Consider the following 27,287-nt stretch of genomic DNA (forward strand, 5'->3'; position numbering starts at 1 on the left):
GACTTATAAATAGATTTAGTAATGTAATTTTTTTCCTTTTACATACATTTGATGTTTTTACATTAGGAATAACTACTTATGATAGGGGTACTCTGATCAGAGAGCCACCAGACTCATTATTGGTAATAACGAATTAACAGAAGTAGGATTATAAAGATTTTTCTTATACGCATTATAGGGAATCACTCAGATCTTATAGGAATATTCAGAGAGCTCTTTGCTGTAATTAGAAAATAATGTGACCCTAAGCAAAGTCAAATATACATTGGATTCTTAGTGATATTTGCCTCGTTGAGTGGAGAAAAACATGCCTGCTTCTTGAACTGTTCATAAGCCTTTAGGGGTTACTGTCTTTTCGAGTAAACAGAGGTTTAGTTAGTAATTGGCCTTTCTAGCCATTACTTCTTCTAGGTTTTAATAGTGTAAACAGTCAGGATTTTGGTGATGAACAAGTGTTAATTTTCCAGAAGATTTTACCATCTGCTTTTTTCTTTTCTGATTATGTGCCTACACTGGTAATGATGATATATCAGATATGTTATGCTCACTATCCTTTAGTATATCCCTACCTGCTAAGGGATGAACAAGAAGTCTGGTACCACTGAAATCAGGGCAGTGTTTGGTTCTTTAGACAGCTGGGTTTTTGCATCCATCTTTGCATTTTATTTTTCTGTTAAATGCCAACAAATATTACCTAGATAAAAATATAAAATGACTACGACATATTTTCTCTCTCTCTCTCTTTTTTTTTTTTTTTGTTGTTGTTGTTTGTTTGTTTGTGATGCTGAGATAGAACCCAGGGCCTTGTACTTGCTAGACAAGTTCTGTACCACTCAGCAATATCCCTAGCTCCCAGCATTTCCTGTTTTTGTGTAATATAATAACCAGCCATGCAGGATAAACGGAGACTCTCTTGTCTCATGGAATAGTTAGTCACTATGTAGCTTAGAGTTTAGTAGGGGAGCTACATAAATAAATATTCCATTTAGGAGCCATTTATTAAGCCAATTTCCCCCCCCCCCCTTAAATTGTGAAGTACCTCGAAAGGTGCATCCTTGAGGAATGAATTGGAATTTATTAGAAATAATAACAATGGTCTATCAAATTTCTAGACAAAAGAAATTGCATACACAAAAGCAGTTAAACATGAAAACAGTATGTATGTCTGGAAAACTATTAAAAGGTCAGTATTAATTAGAGCAAGAAGATTGAAGCACCTAACAGGAGGAAATGAAGCTGGAAAGTTACTAGGTGCCAATTTAAGGATTATATATACCTTCTATGGAGCTGAAGCTTTATTGTAGTTGACAGGGGACCATTGAAGTGTGTTGGTTCCTTTTTTTTTTTTTTTTGTATGAGTAATGCACTATTTTATTTTATTTTTTTAAGAGAGAGTGAGAGAGAATTTTTTAATGTTTATTTTTTAGTTTTTGGCAGACACAACATCTTTGTTTGTATGTGGTGCTGAGGATCGAACCCAGGCCACATGCATGCCAGGCGAGCACGCTACGCTTGAGCCACATCCCCAGCCCAATGCACTATTTTAAATTATAATTAAATACCAGAGGCATACACCTGTAATCCCAGTTACTCAGGAGTTTTGAGGCCAGCCTGGACAACAAAGCAAGACTCTCACCTTAAAAAAAATTATTACTTTCTATTTCTGTGGCTCACAATTCCCATTAAAGATGAAGGTTGGTGACTCTACATCCATAGTAAGTAGTTCATCAAGAATTTTATGGGGCTGGGGATGTGGCTCAAGTGGTAGCGCGCTCGCCTGGCATGCGTGCGGCCCGGGTTCGATCCTCAGCACCACATACAAACAAGGATGTTGTGTCCGCCAAAAACTGAAAAATAAATATTGAAAAATTCTCTCTCTCTCTCTCTCAAAAAAAAGAATTTTATGATGGGGTTGAGGCTGTGGCTCAGTGGTAGAGTGCTCACCTAGCATGTGTGAGGTGCTGGGTTTGATTCTCAGCACCACATATAAATAAACAAATAAATAAAGGTCCATCAGCAACTAAAAAATACTAAATAAAAAAAAGAATTTTATGATGGATGCTGGGGTTGTGGCTCAGTGGTAGAGTGCTTGCCTATTACACGTGAGGCACTGGGTTTGATCCTCAGTACCATATAAAAATTTAAAAATGAAGGTATTATATCCATTTACAACTAAAAAATGAATTTAATGGGGCTGGGATTGTGGCTCAGTAGTAAGAGCACTTGCCTTGCGTGTGTGAGGCCCTGGGTTCCATCCTCAGCACCACATAAAAAACAAGGTATCGTGTCCATCTATAACTAAAAAAAAAAATTTTTTTTAATGTATTTAAAAAAATAAAGAAGAAAAACTTGATAATGACTGGGTATGGTGACACATGCCTGTAATCCCACCAATTTGGGAGACTGAAGTAGAAGGTCACAAATTCAAGGCTAGTCTTAGCAATTTAGCCAGGCCCTAAACAACTTAGCAAGACCCTGTTTCAAAATAAAAATAAAAGGGCTAGGTATGGCCGAGCACAGTGACACAAGTTCCTGTAATTCCAGCAACTCAGGAGGTCAAGGCAGGAGGATCCTGAGTTCAAAACCAATCTCAGCAAAAGCAAGGCACTTGGCAACTCCATGAGACCCTGTATCTAAATAAAATAGAAAATAGGGCTGGGGATGTGGCTCAGTGGCTGAGTGCCCCTGAGTTCAGTCCCTGGTATTAAAAAAAAAAAAAAGAAAATTGATGAAGACTATCATTTGTAACTCTTTGGACTCTATTAATATATTTTCTTGGGCTGGGGATGTGGCTCAAGCGGTAGCACGCTCGCCTGGCATGTTGAGGCCCGGGTTCGATCCTTAGCATCACATACAAACAAAGATGTTGTATCCGCCGATAACTAAAAAAAATATATATATAATATATATATATATATATATATATATATTTTTTTTTTTTTCCTTATGTTCCCTTTACTCCTTCATGGGGACTTTCTTAGAGCAAGGAGTAATTGCAGTTCTGCTTTTAACTTTCCCAGTCCCTGACGGCCCATAGTCTAGACAGTTAGGAGGTCCTAGGCTAAATTGAACTGCCTCTTTAAGTTGCTAAGCAGAACGTATGATCCCATAGACTAGCAAATCTATCAGATATTTGTCCTTGCTCACTTAATTCTGTTAACTCAAGGCTTCTGTCAACTTTGAGGCTTCTTGGGTGAAATGGTCGTGGGGTGGTAGAATAGTGAGAGGTTATCAGCAGGGCAGGAAAGAAAGATCAGTTGACAAAAGAGAAGACTAGGGCTGGGCTCGTGATCTTCATTTTATTTAATTTATTTATTAATTTTTTTAGTTTTAGGTGGACACAATACCTTTATTTTACATTTATGTGGTGCTGAGGATTGCACCCAGTGCCTCTGGCATGCTAGGCAAGCGCTCTACTGCTGAGCCACAACCCCAGCCCCTTCATTTTATTTTTATTACCCAAGTATAAATAACTTCACATTGTTTTAGATAGAGGTGAGATAGTCTTTTTTTTAAAAAATGGGAATAATCACTGTGTAGCCATAGATTAGAGGCAGGGGGACTATTAAGAACACCATAAGATGGGCATGGTGGTGCATACCTGTAATCCCAGCAGCTCAGGGGGCTGAGACAGGAGGATCAAGAGTTCAAAGCCAGCCTTAGTAGCAGCAAGGCGCTAAGCAACTCTGTGAGACCCTGTCTCTAAATAAAATACAAAATAGGGCTGAGGATTTGGCTCAGTGGTAAAGTGCCCCTAAGTTTAATCCAGCCGCCCCCCCCCCACAAAAAAAAAAAAAAAACATTAAAAAGAGGATCAGTGCTTGAACTAATCAAGGCCCTGCCTATAGGTATGGACAGAATGTGTTTGATAGAGTAGTCTTGGGTGAGTGAGTAAAAGATGGGGAAGGAATAAGAGAAAGTAAGATAACTCAAAGATTTTTGAAAAACCCTCAAAAAAATGATTGGTGGTACTACCAGTCATTATAAATAATATAAAAGAAAGAGCAGGATAGGTGAGGATGAAAAGTGAACCTCTTCTGGGATCTGTTGTGTATTCAGGATTGTGATAGCTAATAGGCATATGGTCATGTGGGAGCTTGAAACTATCAATATAGATTTGGAAGTTAGTGTAGAAAAAAATGTGAAGTGGAACCCAAGAGAAATAAAGAGGAAGGATAAGGGAAAATACCATCAATAGAAGATAGTCAAATTTTAAAAAGGACTGGTCTTAGGTGTCAGATAATATTGACAAATTAAGACCTAAGAAGAGAGTTTGCAAATTAAAAGGCCAGAGGTGAAATTAGTGTAGGATATGGGGTGAGAGAATGTGTAACATAATTAATGGGAAGGAAGTAACAGGCATGTCTGAATCTGTTTTATCATTTATTTTGAGAATAGCAGAGTATTGAACATTTAAATGCTAATAGTAAAGAAGATCAGTAAGAAGAAGTTGAAGATTCAGGAAAGAACTAAAATAATTTTAAAAGAGGGCTGGAGATGTGGCTCAAATGGTAGCGCGCTCCCCTGGCATGCGTGCGGCCTGGGTTCGATCCTCAGCACCACATGCAAACAAAGATGTTGTGTCCGCCAAAAACTAAAAAATAAATATTAAAAAAAAAAAATTCTCTCTCAAAAAAAATAAATAAAAATAAAATAATTTTAAAAGAGCAAAGTTCTAGGGGACACAGAATTAAGGCTACAAGTAGAGAACGATTAAAGAAAAAGAGGAAAATAAGATTATAGATGCAAGAAAATTTGTAAGAGAATGTTAAGGCAGTCACACCTCCCCCCTGATGACCTTTTTTTTTTTGGTAGCAGGCATTGAACCCAGGGGAACTTAACCATTGAATCACATCTCCCTGAGCCCTTTTTATTTTGAGACAGGGTCTCACTAAATTGCTTAGGGCCTTGTTAAATTGCTGAGGCTGTATTTGAACTTGGAATCCTCCTTCCTCAGCCTCCCAAGATGCTGGGATTTACAAATGTACACCACCATGCCTGGCTATAATGACTTTTTTTTCCAATGAAGAATTATTTACTGTGAGAGTATAGGAGATGAATTCAGGCACTAAGGAGAATGCCAAAGGTTTGTAATGACAGCCAAGCAAAATAGAAGAGGTTATTGATTGAAATCAAGTAAAAGGACTAAACCAACAGTATTCAAGCCTTACTGAGAGAGGAAAATATACAGTTTGGAGTGCTACCAATGATAATTGTATGCTTTTTATATCTTAAGCTTTTGTTTAGTTCTCTAGAAAAGGCAAATTGTTGATCTAGAATTAAGTACTTAAGGTTTAAATATATAAAAGGGTCACAATGAAGATAGTAGTTTGGCTAATTAATCTATGGTCCAGGCTGGTTAGGTAAGAAAGAATAATGTGACATAGGGCTGAATTTGGAGGAAATGGAGGCATCTAGTACTTGAAGATCTTGTCAAAGGCAGTTTAAAACCTGGGTCTCACTGGGCATTGTGGTGCATACCCCACAATCCCAGCAATTTGGGAGGCTGAAACAGGAGGATCACAAAAGATGGGGATTTAGCTCAGAGGTAAAGCACACCTGGGTTCAGTTCCCAATACATCTCCCTCAAAAACAAACAAAACCAAAACCATGGTCGCAGAAGGATTTCCTTTGCATCTTGTTACGTATCTTTTTCCTGTGATTTATGACATAATAAATAGCATGGCATTTCTTTTCTATTTTATGTCGTCAAAGTTCCTTATTTTGTATATCATTCTGTTAGCTTAGTTGGAAGAAAAAGCAATAGTAATTGTGCTCTCAGGATGTTCTATGATATTATTTCATTCAAGAAACATTTAGTATCTCATGTGGGCCAAGCAGTAAATATTTGAGGCTGATGAGATTGAAGTTTGGCCTAATTTCCATTACTTATATCTGTTGCCATTTTAACTTTCAGTCTTTCCGTATGCCTTGATTTGTGAATCATCTCAGACTTTCAGAGTAAGGGAGTATGGATATCAAGAAATTTGAGGGGCTGGGATTGTGGCTCAGCAGTAGAGCGCTCACCTAGCATGGGCGGGACCTGGGTTCGATCCTCAGCACCACATAAAAATAAAAGGTATTGTGTTGTGTCCATCTACACCTAAAAAATAAATTAATTAATTAAAAAAGAAATTTGAGAAATCCTCTTTCCCTTTTTTTGGTATTGGGTATTACACTCAGAGATGCTATATCAGAGATGAGCTATATCCCCAGTCCTTTTTAATTTTGAAAAAGGGTCTTGCTAAGTTGCTTAGTGCCTCACTATGTTGCTAATACTGGCTTTGAACTTGGTGATCTCCCTGCCTTAACCTCCTAAATCCCTGGGATTACCGAACCACCATGCCCAGCCTCCCTTTTTGTCTTAATATAACTCTTCCTTCATTTTTTTTTCTCAGAATTTGCTTATAAATTGAACTTAGAAATATAATGATGTAATGATGTTTGGGGCAACTGGGTAAGGTGTCCATAATCTCTACTAGGAATGAAAAGCATTTATTTAATGTAGACTTCCATGCTTTGTGGGGAGTACCTCCTTAGCATAACCTTTTTTCTGTATCTAATTTTTCTGTCTCATCTGTCAGGCACCTGAAATAACACCAGCCCCTTAGAAAAGAGTGAGTTGGGGCTGGGAATGTAATTCAGTGGTGCAGTGCTTGCCTAGCATGCATGACATTCTGGGTTCAATCCTCAGCACTCAAAAAAAAAAAAAGAAAGAAATGCAGATTTATGAGCCATGACCTGCTTAATTGGCTTCTGTGAGAATGGGGCTTAGAAACTTGTAACAAGTTCTTCGGGTGAATGTTTGATATACTAGTCTGTCTTTGACATAGGAGGTAATGGCAATATGTTAGTAGAAGGTGCCTCATGCATTATAAAAATTGTTTGCTCAGGTCATAGCTCTAATCCGTTTTAAAAATCTGTTATAGCTACAGTATTTTTGTGATTTACTTTTTTTCTACATTTATTTATTGGTTCTTTTTAGTTATACATGACAGCAGAAACCATTCTGATATAATTTACAAGCATGGAATATATCTTCCAGTTAGAATCCCATTCCTTTTTTGGGGGGGCGGGTACAGGGGATTGAATCCAAGAGTGCCTAACCACTGAGCTACATCCTCAGCTCTTTTTTATATTCAGAGACAGAATCTCACTGAGTTGCTTAGGGCCTCCCTGCGTTGCTAAGACCTCTTAATCCTGCCTCAGTCTCCCGATAGGATCCCATTCTTATGAATGTTCATGATGGTAGTATTCACTGTGTTGTTTTCATATATGTACATGGGAAAATTATGTCAGATTCATTGCACTTTCTTTATTTTTCTTATTCTCTCTCCTTTTCCTCCTTCTTCCATTGTTAATCTATTGCACTCCTATTCTATTCTCACACACACACCTGTGGTTTACTTTTTATTATGAAAAATGTCAAAATTATAAGAAAATTGAGACTAATAGATAGTTAATAATTAATACTTGTACCATGAATATTTTACTGTATTTGTTTATTTTTCTGCTTTAGCTCTTTTAAAGTGAATTGTAGGCATTATTACATTTGACACTAAATACTCTGGCAAAATTATTTCCTAGTGTCTTCTAATAGCCACTCCATATTTTATATATATTTTTTCCAGTTATCTCAAAAATGTGTTTTGGCCAGGTGTGCTGGTGCGTGCCTGTAACCCAACTACTCAGGAGGCTGAGGCAGGAGGATCGCGAGTTCAAAGCCAGCCTCAGCAACAGCAAGGCGCTAAGCAACTCAGTAAAACCCTGTCTTGAAATAAAATACAAAATAGGACTGGGGATGTGGCTCAGTGGTTAAGTGCCCCTAAGATCAATCCTTTGTGACCCCCCCCCAAAAAAAAAATGTGTTTTGTAGCTAGTTTATTCAAGCCAGAATCAGTCAAGAATTATGTATTATATTTAAGGCCCCAATCTTAAATTTTTGAAAATCTAGAACAGCCCTAGGTTAAGTATTTAATCTAGCAAGTTCAGGCCCTGTGGTCTACCCAGAAATTAAACAAACAAACAAATAAACTTGGGATGATGGAGAGGGGGAAGAGTAGAAGTCCATTTGATTAGACAAAGGGGAATGAAGGGAAAAGGGGTGGTGTGGGAGAGGAGAATAGGAAGGACAGTAGAATTAATGGGACATAATTTTCCTATCCTTGCATTTTGAATACTCAACCAGGGTAATTCCACATCATGTACAACCTCAAGAATAGGGTCCTAATTAGAATAAATTATACTCCATGTATGTATCATGCCAAAATACATTTTATATCTAAAAAGAAAGCCTTGACTAAGAATTAACTAAGAAATTAAATTTAAAAATGCAGTAATAATTAAAAAAAAAAGCCTGAAGCATTGTAAATTGGAATAGTCAAAAGAGGCTTAATTGAGGAGAGTGACTGATAAGAACACAAATGAGAGAACAGAGATTAAAATTAATTTTTGTAAAAAAAAATGTTTTTTTAACTGATTAGCACTTGACTTTTCAAGTACAGTTTGGGGACTACTGCCAATTGCTTACAAAAATAATTGTTTTTTGTTTTACAGTGGGCAAATCAAACTAGCAGATTTTGGACTTGCTCGGCTTTATAACTCTGAAGAGAGGTGAGACATTCATCAAAATTATATGTGGGACTGGGCATGGTGGCACACACCTGTAATCTCAACAACTTAGGGAGGTCCTAAGCAACTTAGTGAGACACCCTGTTCAAAATTAAAAGGGACTGGAGATGTGGCTCACCCATGGGTTCAATCTCCACTATGTAAAAAAACTTACATGTGAGAAGGATCTCTAGAGGCCCAGGGAGTTTAAGGCCAGCCTGAGCAACATAGACTATGCCTCAAAAAATAAAAATAGCAAAATTTAAATTGTAGGTGGACACAGTACCTTTATTTATTTATTTGTTTGTTTGTTTATGTGTAGGTGAGGATTGAACCCAGTCCGTCACACGTGCTAGGCAAGCATTTTACCACTGAGCTACAACCCCAGTCCCCTATCCAGATTACTTTTAGATTGTTAGATTGTTGTGAGCTGTTTCAACAATTTCATCTTCAATTGGAAGCTATTTTTGTTTGCCTTTAGCTGTGTATTTATCATCAAAATCATTGTAAATTTATATAATGATGGTTTTACATTGCAGTCGTCCTTACACAAACAAAGTTATTACTCTATGGTACCGACCTCCTGAGCTGCTGCTGGGGGAAGAGCGCTATACACCAGCCATAGATGTCTGGAGCTGCGGGTAAGGTTCTGTTAATACTTTCTTTTGTCTGTAACTCACATATTATTGATCTGTACTCTGTTTTCTCTCTACATTGGCTTTTAACAGTTCTTCTACAATTCTAAAGTTTCTCTGCGGAGTATTAATATCAGTGATACACCTTTTCTTTAAACATTTCCTCAATTGTCTTTTTTTTTTAACTTCATTTGAATTAGGATTTAAGTGATTAAGATCCACAGATTATAGTTGATTACCCCAAGTCTTTTAATTAGACGTCCTCCTTCCATCTCTCTGTTTTGTTTCCTTACACTTTCCTTAGAGGAAACTAGGTAATTTGTTCTGTAGACTTCTCACAGCCTGAATTTTGCTGATTGTATCCTTATAGCTGGTTTTTATTTTTTTGCTTTTTTTTTTTTCCTTCCCTCTCTTTCATTCCCTCATCCCCTATACACTCAGTACCAGGGATTGAACTCAGGGTTGCTTAACCCTGAGCCACATCTCTAGCCCTTTTTTATATTTTATTTAGAGACAGGGTCTCACTGGGTTGCTTAGGGCCTCTCTTAAGTTGTCCAGGCTGGCTTTGAACTTGAGATTCTCCTGCTGCAACCTCCCACACCTCCAGGATTATAGACGTGTGTCACTGCTCCTGGCTCTCTCATGTTCTTTATCCCTTTTATTTTCTGTAAATTGTAGGGGAATTCAGGGTTGATTTCTCAACCACCCACTGACCCTTAAACTACTTTACACAGGTGGGTTTGAGGTTTTTATTTTCTTTTGGGGGAGATGGGTACTGGGATTGACTTAGGAGCACTCAACCACTGAGACACATCCCTAGCCGTATTTTGTATTTTTTTTTTTAGGCTGGCTTTGGATTTTGAGTGCTTCTAACAGAAGATCAGTGGTAGATCAGAATTGAGGGTAGCAAGTGATAGGAACCACTGATAAGAGAACAAACTGTGAATGAGTGTGTTATATATTGAGAATTTAAAAATAATGAAACAATCCACTATAAATTAGTAGCTTTTGATTATGGCCGTTTGGGGACGGTTATAAACAATGCCTCATAAAATATTAATCCCTATTCGGGCAGATTTACACACATACCCCACTTGATAAATAACAGTTGTCTCTATTAATTTATTTTGGCCTTTGTCTATATTTTTACAGTTGTCTCTTTTTATGATATTATTAACTATTGATGATCATTGCCTATATCCCTTAATTCATTTGTGGTAATTTTATAATGGTAATATTCTCATCATACCATTCTTTATTAGAATATTTATATAAAGATAATACCCCAGGTACAAACTGTGTAGAAAAGTTAGGATAATGCTTAATTCTGTTTATTTACCAGTTCAAAATAATGACGTAGTTTTCTACTATTCCCAGAGATAACCAGTGAGAAAGATTTTGGTTTTATTTTTTACTTTAATTTTACAAACTCCTGGATTTAAGCATATTTGATGTGTTTTAATTCATTGTAGTTATTATCCTTATTCCTGTTTAAACTATCTAGTTTTTTTTTAACCAGTGGGAGCTTTGTCAGGTTATTTCTTGAGTTTTGTTGATAATCATCGTGGTTTTTTTTGTTTATTTGTTTTTTTGGGTACTAGGGATGGAACCAAGGGGCTCTTTACCACTGTACTAAATTCTCAGCCCTTTTTATTTTTTTAATATTTTTTTAGTTGTAGTTGGACACAATACCTTTATTTTACTTATTTATTTTTATGTGATGCTGAGGATCAAACCCAGAGCCTCACGTGCTAAGCAAGTATTCTACCACTGAGCTACAATCCCAGCCCTTTATTTTAGAGATGGGGTCTCATCAAGTTAACTGCTTAGGGCCTCACTAAATTACTGAGGCTGGCCTCAAACTTGCAATCCTCCTGCCTCAGCCTCCCAAGTGGCTGGGATTATAGGCATATACTATTGCATCTGGCTTCAATAGTAGTCATTGATATTCTTCCTTATTTTTTGGTTTCAGGCTTATCCTATCCTGTTCATTTTTTGCCCTACTACATGATATTAGCTATTACTCTAAAAAGCCTTCATTCCTTTGTGGAAAATTACAATAGAAACCACAATTTTTGTGTTAGAGGAACAGACATCTTTAAATGGGTTAGTTGTTAGTTGTTTCTTACATTGTATGACACACTGTCCTTGACCTCCATGCTTTATTGTTTTGACATATGTACTTCATGATATAGTATATCCCATTCTTTCCTTTCCTCACATTTTTTTTTTTTTTTTGGTACTGGGGTTAAATTCAGGGGCACTCAACTGCTGAACCACATCCCCAGCCCTATTTGTATTTTTAGAGACAGGATCTCACTGAGTTGCTTAGTGCCTTGCCATTGCAAAGGTTGGTTTTGAACTCTTGATCCTCCTGGCACTGTAGGGGTTTTATTTCAAAAAATTCAAAAGGATAATAGAAAAAGATAATTTCTGTGGCAGCTTACCCAATCAAAAGAAACTTTAGTTAAGTTTTACTGACTCAAGCTGGATATGTTTGTGTTCTGGGCTATTTGCTTTAGCAGTATTAGCAACTAAGCTCTAAAATTAACACCCCAGTAAGATGTATTGGGAAAGTTCATAGTTCTTTTAGTATTATTATTTCAGTCTGTGCAACCTGTCACTTCTGCAGTAGCAAAGAGTTGATTACATAATGAATGTTTTAGCCACCCAAAGTTTGGAAACTGAAATAAAACACAATTAGAAATTGAAACTATAGAAAACTAGTCTTACTTTAAAGTTCAACTTACAAGATTATGCTTACCTTTTTTTAAAAAAAATATTTTTATAGTAGATGAACACAATACCTTTATTTTATTTGTATGTGGTGCTGAGGATTGAACCCAATGCCTCACACGTGTTAAGCAAGCTTACTCTACCAGCTGAGCTATAATCCCAGCCGTATGCTTACCTTTCGAAGTGAACTTATTAGTTTGATGTTCCATGTTAGTTTCTCTTAAGATATTTATACAGAATGTGTTTTTTTTTGTTTTGTTTTACAGAGAATTAATATAGTAGTTCAGTGTACAAATCAGAGGAGAAACTAGAAAGACTAGTACAACAAATTATATGTGAAATGAGAAAACCTTGCTATTGTGTTTTTCATTTATCTCCTCTTATTTCCAGTTGTTAGAACAGTGGAACTTTCTTCTTTTTCTTTTTCATTTTCTTTTTCTTTTTTTTTTTTTTGTTTTGGGAATTTAATCCAGGGGTGCTTCACCACTTACTGGTCTTACTGAGTTGTTTAGGTACTCATTAAGTTCCTGAGGCTGGCCTTGAACATGCAATCCTCCTGTTTTAGCCTCCCTATAACACTGGAACTTGATTTGGCAGTTAATGTTTAAGGTCTGTTGAAAATAGAATAAATTTTACTTTTTTCATCTCTAACATTTGAATACCAGAAGCAAAAAGTTGCCTTTTGTCAATTGAGATTAATAAATGTTAATAGGTGCTGATTTCTTAAAAAACTACGTTTTTCTTTCTCAAGTTAAAGAATTTCAAAATAAATATATAAAATTTGGGTCTGTGAATATTTGTAAATAAATCTTATTTCAAAGCATAAGTCAAACCAGACATGATGATGGCACACAGCTGTAATCCCAGCTACTTGGGAGACTGAGGCAGAAGAATTCACAATTTTGAGGCCAGCCTAGGCAAGTTAATGAGACCCTATCTCAAAATAAAAAATGAAAAGGGCTAAGATGTAGCTCGGTGGTAGAACAATCCCCAGTACCCCCCCAAATACATACACAAACACAAGTCAGAAGAGATTTATTGCCCCCTACCTTTTTTAACATGCTGGGTTAAAAAATGAAATATTTCATGCATACAAAAAGTATATATTTTTTCTCTAATTTTACTTTGAAATAATTAATTAAAACTAATTAAGAATTATAAGACCTATGGGGCTGCTCAGTAATAGAGCACTGCCTAGCATGTGTGAGGCACTGGGTTCAATTCTCAGCACCACATATAAATAAATAAAATAAAGGTCCATTGACAACTTAAAAAAGTTTTAAGACCTACAAAGAACTTCTGCACAGCCTTTATCTAGATGTATTCCCCCACCTCACCCCCAGTACCTAAGTATTGAATCCAGAGTGGACTGCACTCTCTTACTAAGCTACATTCCTAGGCCCTCCCTCCTTTATTTAATTGCATTGCCGGGCACAGTGGCACATACTTGTAAGCAGGAGAATCCCAATTTCAAAGCCAGCTTCAGCAAATCAGCAAGTCCCTAAGCAATTTTTTGAGACCCTGTCTCAAAATAAAAAAAGGGCTGGGCGTGAAGCTGAGTTGTAAAAAGTGCCCTCAGGTTCTGTCCCTGATACCAAAAAAAAAAGGTAAAAAAAAGTGCTTCACAAATTTGCATGTTATCCTTGGATAGGACCATGCTAATGTCTATATTTTTCTAATTTTAATATATGTGCTATCAAAATAAGCACACCTCACCTTTTTTATAAATCTTGATTTTGAGACAGGGTCTTGCTGTCTTTCTCAGGCTGGCCTTGAATTTGTAATCTTCCTGCCTTAGCCTCCTGTGTAGTTGAGGTTACAGGTATATGTCCCCACACCTGGCAGCACTGGGACTTGAACACAGGACCTTGCTAGGCAAGCACCCTATTATTGAGCTGCATTCCCAGCTCACTAAAGTTTTTAGACCTTTTTATTAAAATATAAAATAAACTGCATCTGTTTAAAGTACACAACTGAAAAGTTTTGACCTAATTTAGTTACTGTGAAACCATTACCACAGTCAAGAAATGATCACCTAAAAAGATTCCTTGTATCATTTTGTAATCCTTCTCTTGTACCTACATTATCCCATTCCAGGAAAACCACTATTTTGTTTTTCTAAAAGTTTTATGTAAGTGGAATCATATAATATATTTACCTCGCCCAGGACATTTTTTATTCAACATAAATTGAGGTTCATTCTTATTAGTGTCAGTAGTTTTGTTGTTATGTTTGTTTGGGTTCTAGGATCTAACCCAGGGTTGCTGTATTACTGGTCTTTATCCCCAGTCCTTTTAAATTTTTTTTATTTTGAGACATGGTCTCACTAAGTTGCTGAGGCTGGTCTCAAACTTGTGATCCTCCTGCCTTCCAAGTCATTGAAATTACAGGCCTGAGCTTCCTTGATGGCTATTTGTTTTTGAGACAGAGACTTACCTTGTTGTCCAGGTTCAAGGTTCAAGGGATCAAGTGATTCTTCTGCCTCATCTTTCTAAGTGGCTGGGATTATAAATATGTATGACCAAGCCTGACTAGAATGACTAATTTTTAACATCTTGCCACATTGGCACACACATATATATAACACATATATACATAAAATAAAAAATGTTTATGCTGGGATTGTGGTTCAGCGGTAGAGCACTTGCCTAGCATGGGCAGGACCCGGGTTCGATCCTCAGCACCACATAAAAATAAAAGGCATTGTGTTGTGTCCATCTACACCTAAAAAATAAATATTAAAAAAAAGTTTATGTTTTTATCATATTTTTTCCAGACTTGTTTGAAGGAAGTTGCATATATCATGCCTTTTCCCTCTTTAATATTTAATATATAGCCCTTAAAAACAAATGAACCTCTTATATAACCATAGTATAGTGATAAAATATTTTTATTTAATACTGTACATTTCATATTTCAGTTTTTATTAGTACCATAAGTAATGTCCTAGTAACAATACCCCCAATTCAGGTCCTGTCCAGGATCATGAGGGCTGGTGATTAGCTTGGTGATATAAGAGTGCTCACCTGTCAAGATTGAGGCTCTGGGTTTAATCCCTAGCACCTGAGGGAAAGTGAATATGCCAATCCAAGATCATTATTATTCTTAGTTGTCTTATTATTTATTTATTTAAATGGAATTTTGCTGTGTTGTTCAGACTGGTCTCAAATTCATGGGCCTAAGTGATCCTTCTCGCATTTGCATTATAGGTGAATATAAATTTTCTACCATGTAGATTCAGGTTACACATCTTTTTTTTCCCTCCAGTGCTGGGAATTGAACCCAGGGCCTCAAACATGGCAGGCAAGCCCCTATCGCTTAGTTACTTCCCCAGTCCAGGGTATGTTTTTTGTGGGGGTGGGGGATTACTGGAGGTTGAACTCATAGACACTCGATCATGAGCCACATCCCTAGCCCTATTTTTATTAGAGACAGGGTCTCACCGAGTTGCCTAGTGCCTTCCTAAATTGCTGATGCTGGCATTGAACTCAGGATCCCCCTGCCTCAGACTCCTGAGCTGCTCGGATTACAGGTGTATGCCTCCATGCCTAGCAGGTTACGTATTTTTTTAAAAATATTTTTTTAGATGATTATGGATCTTTATTTTGTTCATTTATTTATATGTGGTGTTAAGAATCGAACCCAGTGCCTCGCACATGCTAGGCAAGCGCTCTACCACTGAGCCACAACCCCAGCCCCAGATTATGCATTTTTGAATGGAATATTTCATAAGCAATTTTCCCTGGGGCGCTTTGAGCCCCCTTTTTAAAAAATTTTTTATTTTTATTCTATCTTGAGTCTCACTAAGTTGCTTAGGGTCTAGCTAAATTGCTGAGATTGCCTCAGCCTCCCAAGTCCCTGGGATTATAGGTGTGTACTACTTTGCCTGGCCTTAAGCACTGTTGTATTTCTCTCAGAGTATCATGTGTGTACTTACATGGATTTTGTTTGCCCTTTAGTATTGATATTAATTTTTGTCATTTGGTTAAGTTGTTGTTTTTGCCCCCCACTAAACTTACTGGTTTTATTCTTTTTAAAAAAAAATTTAATTTTTTGGGCGAGGGTTGTAGCCCAGTGGTAGAGCGCTCTTCTAGCATGTGCGAGGCCCTAGTTCAATCCTCAGCACCACATATAAATAAATAAATAAATAAAATAAAGGCGTTGTGTCCAACTGCAACTAAAAAAGATTTTTTTAAAATTTTTTTAGTTATAGGTGAACATAATATATTTTATTTTTATGTGGTGCTGAGGATCAAACCCAGTGCCTCATGCACACTAGGTGAGCACTTTACCACTGAGCCACAACCCCAGCCCCTTAAAAATAATATTTAAAAAATATATTTATTTTTTAGTTATAGGTGGACACAATATCTTTATTTTTTTATTTTTATTTTTATATGGTGCTGAGGATCCAACCCAGTGCCTCATGCGTGCTAGGTGAGCACTCTACCTCTGCGCCACAACCCCAGACTATTGGTTTTATTCTTATAGTTAATAAAGGAATTTTTAGGGAGATGCTTTGAGACTGTGTAAATATATTCATATGGTTTTGAATGTCCTGTTCAAAATGACAAAGTATTTGTATAAGCATAATTTATTTGAAAATCATATTAGAACTGATTCTGGCTGATAATTTTTTTTTTTTTTTTTTGCAAATTCAGTGCCAAGAGGGCTGTAGTATAGTATATATTCTACAGAGCAGATTAATGACACAAACTAACTTCCCTTTTAGAAACTGCTGAGCATCCTTGTAAAATTATCTTTAGTTATTTTCATAATTTACAGTGCCATAGTAGGAATAAAGACTCTTCTGTGCTTAGAGCTGTCCTTTACAAGTGGAAGTTTGATGTGCTGGCAAATTATGGCAAGAATTTATTTATTTATTTATTTTAGGAAACAAACACTGAAGTTCTAGGCTAATTTACAACACAGTATATTGGATGTAGCCTGATACTATAAAAGTTTATTGAGACAACTTTAAATAGGCTCCAGGGATTTCTCTCCTGACCTCTCAGTTTTACTCTTTCTAGGTGCATCCTTGGGGAGCTGTTCACAAAGAAGCCTATATTTCAAGCCAATCTGGAACTAGCTCAGCTAGAACTGATCAGGTACAGCTGTGCATGTGCTATTATGTACCGGGTGTGATAGGTAATGTAATCCTCTAATTTCTAACACTTTCCAGTCATTCTACTAAATGATTGTACAAGTTTTCTCTTTGCTCAGTTAGATTTACTTTATATTTTGTTCTAGGCTGAGTATGAAAAGAAGCTATATTTTGCGCCGGGGTTGTAGTTCAGTGGTAGAGTGCTTGCCTAGCATGTGTAATGCACTGGGTTTGATTCCTGGCACCACATAAAAATAAATAAAATAAAGGTATTGTGTCCATCTACAACTAAAATATATATATATATATATATATATATATATATATATATATATATATATATATTTTTTTTTTTTTTTTTTAAATAAACTATATTTCATTGTAGAAAATATATATTGAAACTATATTTTGTTTTATGGTGCTGGGCATTGAACCTAGGGCTTTGTGCATGCTTAGTGCATGCTTCGCATGCACTCTACTACTGAGCTACATCCCTAGAACCCTCCATTTAATTTTTTAAAGTCTTAACTTGCATAATTTTTCTTTTCTTTCTTTTTTTGATTGGGAGGGTACTGGATATTGAACCTAAAGGTGCGTTACCACTGTGCTAAATCTCCAACCCTTTTTAATTATTTTTTATTTTGAGTCAAGTTCTCACTAAAGAACCTCACCGAGTTACTGAGGCTGGTCCCAAACTTGTGATCCTCCTACCTCAACCTCCAAAGTTGAAAGGATTACAGGTGTGCACCACTAGTTCCAGCTTATTTTGTATATTTTGCTTTAACACGGGCACCTATAGCCCCAATCTTTCAGGAGGTTGAGATGGGAGGATCTCTTGATCCTAGGAGTTCAGGGCCATTCCAGGCAACATAGTGAGACTTCATCTCAAACCAAAAAAGAAAAAAGAAAAGCATGCTGTTTTCAGGATGTTTGTTTGTTTGATTCTTAGGTTAAATTAAAATTAAGTTTGGGCTAGGGACGTGGCTCAAGCAGTAGTGCACTCGCCTGGCATGCGTGCGGCCCGGGTTCGATCCTCAGCACCATATACAAACAAAGATGTTGTGTCCGCCGAAAACTAAAAAATAAATATTAAAAAAATTCTCTCTTTAAAAAAAAAAATAAAAAATTAAATTAAATTTATGGGGCTGGGGGGTGATTCAGTGATAGAGCATGTGCTAACCATGTGCAAGGCCTTGGGTTCAATACCTAGTATGAAAAAAAGAAAAGCATGTTACTCTTTTTTTTTTTTTTAATTAATTAATTTATTTTTTTGGTGTAGATGGACACAACACAATGCCTTTATTTTTTATATGGTGCTAAGGATTGAACCCGGCTCCCTCCCGTGCTAGGTGGGCTCTCTACCACTGAACCACAATCCCAGCCCAGAAAAGCCTGTTATTCAGTTGATTGCTTTTCTGTTAAACTTTAAGACTCAGATAAATCAGGTCCCTGCCTTCAAAAACCTCCGTTTAGTAATGTTTATGGCATATAAACAGATAGTTTGAAAATTGAACCTATAATAGAAAATTTAGGGAAGTCCTGGAGTTAGAATGAAATTTGGGCCTCTCCTCCCCCAATAAAATTGAAAGGAGGAATTCAGCAGGCAAATTTTAAATTACACTAGACATTTTAAAGGTAATATATAACTCGTATTATTACATAATAAACTCCCAATTACCTATCAAAATTTCCACTTGTATGCTCTGTTCTCTTCTTTTCTCTGTAGGGACAATATAAGACTAAATCTTTTGTAGTATATGAACTTAATATTAACCGAATAGAACAAAATTGGTAATGAAAATTGTGTCGGGGATTAAAAACATGTTTTATGCTGGGTACAGTGTCACACCTGTGATTTCAGTGACTTGGGAGGCTGAGGCAGAAGGATTTCATGTTTAAGGCCAGCCTCAGCAATTTAGCAAGTCCTTGTCTTAAAATATAAAATGAAAAAAGGAATAGCTGGGAATGTGTCTCAGAGGTAGTTGTGCTTGCCTGGCATGCCTAGGCCCTTAGGCCCTGGGTTCAATTCCTAGTACCATCACTGAAAAGAGAGAGAGAGAGAGAGAGAGAGAGAGAGAGAGAGAGAGAGAGAGAGAGAGAGAGAGAGAGAGAATTGGAATTGGAGATGTGGTTCAGTGGTAAAGCACCCTTGTATTCAATTCCCAGTACTGGAAATTTTTTTTTTTTTTTTAAACCAAATGTGTGGATTATTTTGGATTATTATGCCATTATTTTCTCTTATTGTGATATAATCAGTTCTTTCTATCCTTAAAGCAGCAAGGTCATATTTTACCTTTCTGCATACCCTATATGATAAGCAAAATTTCCAAACTTCAGAAGGTAATAATTTCTGCTTGTAGAACTCAAGAATACCTGATGTTGACTTATTTCTTTGCACTTTCTTTTTGTTTCCTTTTCAGCCGTCTCTGTGGTAGCCCTTGTCCAGCTGTATGGCCTGATGTTATCAAACTACCCTACTTCAACACTATGAAACCGAAGAAGCAATATAGAAGGCGTTTGCGAGAAGAATTTTCTTTGTGAGTTTGGCAAAAATGTGCATCTCAGTTTAGGTTTGGCTTGTGTTAAGACTGCCTTTTCCTGGCTACGGGAGTTATCATTGTCTCAGTTTACTCTGACAAAACATTTTATTTTTAAACAGTATGCTAGTTTTATCATAGCCCTCATTCTTTTCTAATTTGACTATAGAAGACCATTTTGTTTTGAATAATTATATAAATTTCTTCATAGTTCTTTTGATCTTTAAGGAAATGAGAGAAAGACATTATTGTCATGTGTTTTTTACCTGGATTGTAGCATTTCTTAAATCCTGTGTGAGAGCAAATCCATTTGCTTGCGTTAGCCAACTTCTAGCTCCCTTTCCTCAGTTTGACATGAAGCTGGAAATTCAGAGACCTTTTAACAAAAAATTTGAGAACAATGGGATCATTGCAAACTTAACCTTTTCTTTTTTTCTTTCCATAGCATTCCTTCAGCAGCACTTGATTTATTGGACCACATGCTGACACTAGATCCTAGCAAGCGTTGCACAGCCGAACAGACCCTACAGAGTGACTTCCTTAAAGATGTTGAGCTCAGCAAAATGGCTCCTCCGGAGTAAGTACTGGTGGCTATGCAGTGACCCTATGCCTCCCCTAACCCTCAGGAGATGAGAAACTCAAGATAATAGGTTTTTTTTTAAAAAAGAACTGCAAATGGCTAAGTTTCACATGTAGAGATTTCCTTGAGTTAATAAGGAAGTTAATATGGTTAATAAGGAAGATAGTTTTGTTATTTTAAACAGTGAATAGAGCTGGGCATGGTATCACACGCCAGTAATCCCAGCTTCTTGGGAGGCTAAAGCAGAAGGATCATAAATTCAAGGAACTTAGCAAGACCCTGTCTCAAAATAAAAAGGATTGGAGATGTCACTCAGTGGTAAAGTGCACAGGGTTCAATTCCTAGTACTAAAAGCCAAAACAAACAAAAAAGGTTTAGTTATAATATTTGCTCTAGATTTGACTCTCAAGAATCTTTTTGTCTCTAGATTCTTAGCATATTGCCCTATACAACCTCTTTGAAAGTATTTCTAGTGCTTGCTTTGGCAGCACATATACTAAAATTGGAATGAAACAGATTAGCATGGCCCCTGCACAAAGATGACATGCAAATTCATGAAGCATTCTGTATTTTTTTAAAAGTATTTATTTTAGTTTTGTTCTTGACCATTTTATCTTCTGGAATCACCTGTATCTGTGGGGACCATGTATTTCTCATATTTGTAAGAATAGTCCTAATTTCAAATAGTTTGCATCACTGTTAGGTCACTGAATAGTGACTTAAAAAAAATGATGTCTTTGAATCTCTCTTTCATCATAATCCTATGAACTTCCTATATTTTGTAGGATTTCCAGGGATTTTGCACTCATCCCCCACATTCTGGCACATAAAAAAATCTTATTATTAGGCTTGGGGATATAGCTCAGGGGTAGAGTACTTCTGTTGTATATGTGAGGCCCTGGTATTACAGACAGAAGAAATCTTTTATCTCTGATTTATCACTAACAGTATTATAGCTTTTGTATCAGATTTTTTTTTTTTACCCCCCCACCCACTGGCAATTGAACTCAGGGGCACTTGACCACTGAGCCACATCCCCAGACCTTTTTTTCTATTTTATTTAGAGACAGGGTCTACACTGAATTGTTTAGTGCCTCGCTTTTTGCTGAGGCTGGTGTTGAACTCACAATCCTCCTGTCTTAGCCTCCCAAGCAGCTGGGATTACAGGTGTGCATACCATGCCTGGCAAAGAATGTCTCACTGAAGTGGGTAAGATTTCAGTACATGAGTAGGTAGTATATAAATCCGATTGTTCTAAAGAAATGTCCAGATTCATCTGTGGGACTAGAATTTCAGTACACTGAATGTGACTTGAAATTCCTAAGCTGCTTACTGAAATTTGGGAACTCCTATTATAGGGATTTTGTAGTAAGATGATTTAATATACTTGTAATGTTTGCATTTTTGAGTATGGGAAGTCTGGAAATAACATCAATTAATACATAGTATTAAACGCTACATATGAAAAATATGTAGTTATGGAAATTTAGTGAACAGGAAGAGGAAGGAACCAGTCGTTGGTTCTCACAGACCAAATAACAAATTCATTTTACACAGAATAATTTAATCGTCATGTATTTATATGGTTCCAAGATTTAAATCACCACCTTTCTTAGACTTGTAAGTATTAGCAAGCCAGTAATCTCTGTCCTTTTATTCCCAGCTGAAACTTGACCTGTTATATCAAGGAAGAGCAATATTTGACTAGAACATGAAAATTTATATATCAGGTGTATCCCTAGTATTAGCAAGATCCTTATTTCCCACTATATAAAATCTTTTGGGCTTTTGGACTTTTATTTCCCCAGATTGTCATCTGCCATGGTTCTTTATATGTTGCTACTATCACTAATTTTCATGTTTCCTTGTTCTTCCCACTTCCCATGCTTTCCCAGTTCAATCTTTATTCCTCTATTCGCTCACTACTGCATTCCCCTTTGCTTTGTCTTTTTCCAGCCTCCCTCACTGGCAGGATTGCCATGAATTGTGGAGTAAGAAACGGCGACGGCAACGACAAAGTGGTGTTGTGGTAGAAGAGCCACCTCCATCCAAAGCCTCTCGGAAAGAAACTACCTCAGGGACAAGTGCTGAGCCTGTGAAGAACAGTAGCCCAGCACCACCTCAGCCTGCTCCTAGCAAGGTGGAGCCTGGGGCTGGGGATGCAATAGGTCAGTGCTGGAATGGGATCTTTGTGCTTTTATTAAGCACATTTGGCAGATTTTGAAGGTCATATGCGAGGAGTATGGAGCATGTGTGTCTGTGTCTTTTAGTTTTTGTCCAGTGAGGCAATAGGACAGAGGTTGATGTTCTCATTTGTGGAAAGAATATAAGCCATATTTTGTACATGTGGTTCAGAAAGTCTATAATACACCATTTTCCTTTCTTGAAATAAGGAATACTATATCTTAGATGTGTGATAAAAATCAGTGAATTAAGTAAGCAAAATTTAAGTTTCATCCATGACTTTATAACACATGTTGATTTAGAGCCCTATCTATATTAGATTTGATAAGATCTTAGAATCTAATTATATTAAATAAATCACAGTTGCTAAATGTATTTAGTTCTGTAGACAGTTATTCATTCTAAATATATCTAAAGCTGTTAAAATGAACTATCATAACAAAATAGTTTTCCTGTAGTACCATCAATTTTTCTGAACCGTATATGATTGACTTTCCCTCCCTTGTCCACCCCAAATTGGCTACACATTAGAATCATCTAGGAAGCTTTAAAAATAGATACTCTCAAATAGTTGACAAAATAAAAATTTGTCCTAGTAATTCTTATATATAGTAAAGGTTGAAAATCACTGATCTTGAAAAGAATATAGGTAAGTGGCCTGGGAATGTAGTAGCTCTTTGTTAGAACACTTGCCTAGCAAGCATGAGGCCCTGAGATCAATTCTCTAGTATCAGCCAAAAAAGGGGAAATAACAGATGAAAAAAGAATACATATGGGAGATATTGTGTGTGTGTGTGTGTGTGTGTTTGGTTTGTTTTTTTGTTTTTGGTATTGGGGATTGAACCCAAAGCCTCACATGTATTAGGCAAGTGCTCTACAATTGAGCCACATCCCTAGCCCTTAAAATGAAATCAGGGGTCTGGGATTGTGGCTCAGCGGTAGAGCGGTCGCCTAGTGCAGGCGGGACCTGGGTTCTATCCCCAGCACCACATAAAAATAAAGGCGTTGTGTTGTGTCCATCTACACCTAAAAAATAAATATTTTAAAAAAATGAAATAACTTTTACGCATAATACAGATATGTTTTAGTTAATCCTTGTTTATTTAAGCCAAAGTATAAGAATGACAAATTATATCATGACAGTTCAAGGCATGAAAAATGAGACTTCAAAATGAAACTTTATTTCTTGAATATTATAGTTCACTTTGCCAATTGAAGAAGGCAGAGGGCCCTTGTCTGCCTTAAATTGATCCTTGTCTTCTCTTACACTGGCTCTACTCTCTCCCCACAGGCCTTGGTGACATCACACAGCAGCTGAATCAAAGTGAATTGGCAGTGTTATTGAACCTGCTACAGAGCCAAACTGACCTGAGCATCCCTCAGATGGCACAGCTGCTTAACATCCACTCCAACCCAGAGATGCAACAGCAGCTGGAAGCCCTGAACCAGTCTATCAGTGCCCTGACAGAAGCCACTTCCCAGCAGCAAGACTCAGAGTCCATAGCCCCAGAGGAGTCTTTGAAAGAGGCACCCCCTACTTCTATAGTCCTGCCTTCAACAGAACAGACAACCCCTGAAGCTTCAAGCACACCAGCTGACATGCAGAATATGTTGGCAGTTCTCTTGAGTCAGCTGATGAAAACCCAGGAGCCAGCAGGCAACCTGGAGGAAAACAACAGTGACAAGAATAGTGGGCCACAGGGGCCCCGAAGAACTCCCACAATGCCACAGGAGGAGGCAGCAGGTAAACAGACCGGTCATGAATCTCATTGAGTTCAGGTGCTGTTGATCCTCTTAAAAATCTCTTTAACATTTTCTTTTTCACATCAAAGGCATCAGTTTCAGTTTTTCTGTAACCTAGTCTACAGGAGAACATAGCACCAAATGATGTATTTCTTATCCAGCTTCTTTTATTTAAGTTTCAAAGTTTCTCAAAGCACCTTGCAGATATTGTTTTTCTACTTCCTAGGATGTAGGTAAGTAAAGTCCCCCATGTTCTTCCCAAGAAAACCACAACCATAGCTAGTGATGGATCTTGAACCACTGTGTGTATGATGGCCAGCTTTTCCTGGAAAATCTAACTTCCAAACAAACCATTATCAGTTTGTACTTCTTTACTTCTAGTGGAGTGGATGCTGGATACAAGTCTTACCTGGAAGATACAGACAAGAAAACCCTAATAAAATATCATTTTAATTTCCTGAAGAATAAGTTGGGAATACTTCTAAATAGATTGTTATTTAATGCCATACATTTCCTTTACCCAAAAAATAGCATATAAAAATGTTCCTTTAAATCTGTGTTCCTGAAAGAGACGATGGAATGGACCCCAGATCAGGAAGTGAGCATTATAGGGGAGGGGGTGGGGTGAAAAAGGGAATGTTACACTTTGATGACCACAAAATGCAATTTTTTAGAGGGAAAAGAAGTTTAAATTCTCTAATCAATTCTGATTTACAGTCTATTTGCAAAATCTTACTTCTGAAAGTGTTTTCAACTTTTTGGAAATTTTCACTGTCCATGAAGACCCCATGATTTGGGGAATAAGAAGAGGCACCAGGGCTGAAGAGATATACTAACCTTCAACTTTAGGGTCCTGCATTCACATTTCATATGGGATTGTGCAGAAAGTATATGCTTTATTTTCACTGGAATGAGATCAAAAATATAAACTATTTTTCATATGTAAAGATTTTTAAAACTGGAAGATAATAAAATTAATCCCTTACTTTACGGATAGGAAAACTGCATTCCAGGGAGTTTAAATAAATCCGCCTATGGTTCCTCTGCTGATTATTGGGAGAGGCAAAAACTAGAACTCATGTACTCATACTTCTTTATTCATTTTTCCACTGTGTCATGATTCCAAATATTTGTTTTATTTTTTATTCCAATTGTAAGAGACTCCAAGACATGGAGTAACTGGACAAAGCTGTCTAGAACTAAGCAGGTTTCTTAGGGCCAAGCATGGTGGTACATGCCTGTAATACAGCGGCTCAGGAGGCTGAGGCAGGAGGATCACAAGTTCAAAGCCAGCCTCAGCAATTTAGTGAGGCCCTAAGCAATTCAGTGAGACTCTAAATAAAAGATAAAAAGGGCTGGGGATAAGACTCAGTGGTTAAGTGCCCCTGGGTCCAATCTCTGTACCAAAAAAAAAAAAAAATCAGGCTTCTTTGCTCATCTCTCAGGTTCTGAATTCCCCACCACACCTCCCCTAAAATTCAGCTCAAATCAAAAGACCTGAAAAAGTAGGTCAAATTAATGTAATGATTGAAAGAAATTTACCCAGAATTGAGCCAACAAAGTATCAACCACATGATGAAATTGAACTAAAATTAAGACCTGGCCTATGGTCAGAAATTGTTGGATTTACATCTCATAGAGTAGAAAAAATGCCACAAATAATTATTGTAGTCACCCCTTGATTATTCAGTTTGTCTCTACCATGTCTTCCCTGTTCTTATTTCTCCAGATGCCTCTTATTTGGCCATTTCACTGTTCATTAGCACTTCCACCAGAGGGCAGACTGTATAAACCAGAGAAGTTGACACCTATCAGTTTGGTTACTGTTTATAATCTATTTGTTGGGAAAAGGTAATGGTTTTAATTTAATGAGTCAAGAAGTTTATATTTATTTTAAACCTCCCTCCATTAGTATGGAACTCTTAGGGATTGGCAACATTAACACTTTAAGAACAATATGATTTGTAATTTGTACTTTATTTTTAATTCCTTTATGAATTTTATTAAATAGTTCTTCATAATCCATGTGCTTTGTTACTTTGAAATAGAATTTTCATTTTATTTATGTGAAAGAATTTGAGCCTCCAAATTAGTTCTATTGAGAAGCAATTAGACTATATATAAAAGGCAAAGTTTAAATATGAAAAATGGAATAGCTGAAAGAATATAAGTTTAGGGCTGGGGCTCAGTGGCAGAGCACTTGCCTAGCATGTGCAAGGCACTGAATTCGATCCTTAGCATCATATACAAGTAAAATAAAGGCATTCTGTCCATCTACAACTACAAAAAAAATAGGGAAAAAATATAATTTAAATTTGTCCACTTTTGCAATTATGCATTTTTAAAGTTGCTTGCTCTTAGTATTAAAAAAAAAAAAAGCGTTTGGGGGCGGGGGAGGGGGCTGGGGTTGTGACTCAGTGGCAGAGCACTTGCCTAGCATGTGTGAGGCACTGGGTTTTGATCCTTAGCACCACAAACAAAAAGTAAGCAACTAAAATAAAGGCATGCTGTCTATCTTCAACTACAAAAAATTTTTAAAAATAACAACAATAACAAAAAGCAGTATTACAGTCCATGTAGAGTCTCAAAATACTTTTAAAAAGGGTTCTGCCTGGCATGGTGGCACACAACTTAATTCCAGCAAGTGACTCAATAGGCCATGGCAGGAGGATTGCAAATTCAAGGTCAGCTTCAACAACTTAGAAAAATAAAAATGTCTAGGGATGTAGCTCAGAGGCAGAGTGCCCCTGGGTTCAATTCCCAGTACTCCCCCCTGCCTACCCCACCAAAAAAAAAAAAAGTGTTGTTGATATTCTTATGTGGAGAGAGATGTAGTGTTGACATCAAAAGGCTCTAAAACCATGGATGCTTATACTACCTTTAGCCCACCTTTTTTCAGGATATCTGCTTTCCAATTTGTGGATTTCCCATGGCTAATACTTTCCTCAGATTCATTTTCCCCTGCCACCTAGTCAACCAGCCAGTCAACAAGTAACACTGTGGGTGCTGCATATAAGGTGAACAACTCATCCCTGTTCTGTCCTCATTTTTAACAATCAATTGGAAACCCCCTCATTCCCAAGAAAACTGGGACAGTTGGTCATCCTGCTTGTATGTTACATATAGCACCTGACTTCATCCTAATACTGCACAACCTT

At 36.9% G+C, this 27,287-nt stretch overlaps 1 protein-coding gene, 1 non-coding gene and 1 pseudogene across 2 annotated transcripts in view; 2 read left to right on the plus strand and 1 right to left on the minus strand.

Annotated features, from left to right (window-relative positions):
- The window catches only part of LOC114084487 (cyclin-dependent kinase 12), a 61,914-nt gene that overhangs the window by 29,339 nt on the left and 5,288 nt on the right, over window positions 1-27,287 (plus strand). The window contains 7 exon segments of the mRNA XM_071603845.1: window positions 8,557-8,613; window positions 9,150-9,251; window positions 17,012-17,089; window positions 19,506-19,622; window positions 20,068-20,199; window positions 22,159-22,370; window positions 23,678-24,130. Coding sequence (XP_071459946.1) covers window positions 8,557-8,613; window positions 9,150-9,251; window positions 17,012-17,089; window positions 19,506-19,622; window positions 20,068-20,199; window positions 22,159-22,370; window positions 23,678-24,130 — 1,151 coding nt within the window.
- Window positions 13,591-13,690, minus strand: LOC114084492 (U6 spliceosomal RNA; annotated as a pseudogene).
- LOC114084488 (U6 spliceosomal RNA) lies at window positions 20,675-20,776 on the plus strand. The gene has a single exon (XR_003581324.1). It is a non-coding gene; the product is annotated as a U6 spliceosomal RNA (small nuclear RNA).

Source organism: Marmota flaviventris, chromosome 17 (assembly GCF_047511675.1).
Source record: "Marmota flaviventris isolate mMarFla1 chromosome 17, mMarFla1.hap1, whole genome shotgun sequence".
In the NCBI taxonomy this organism is placed as follows: domain Eukaryota; kingdom Metazoa; phylum Chordata; class Mammalia; order Rodentia; family Sciuridae; genus Marmota; species Marmota flaviventris.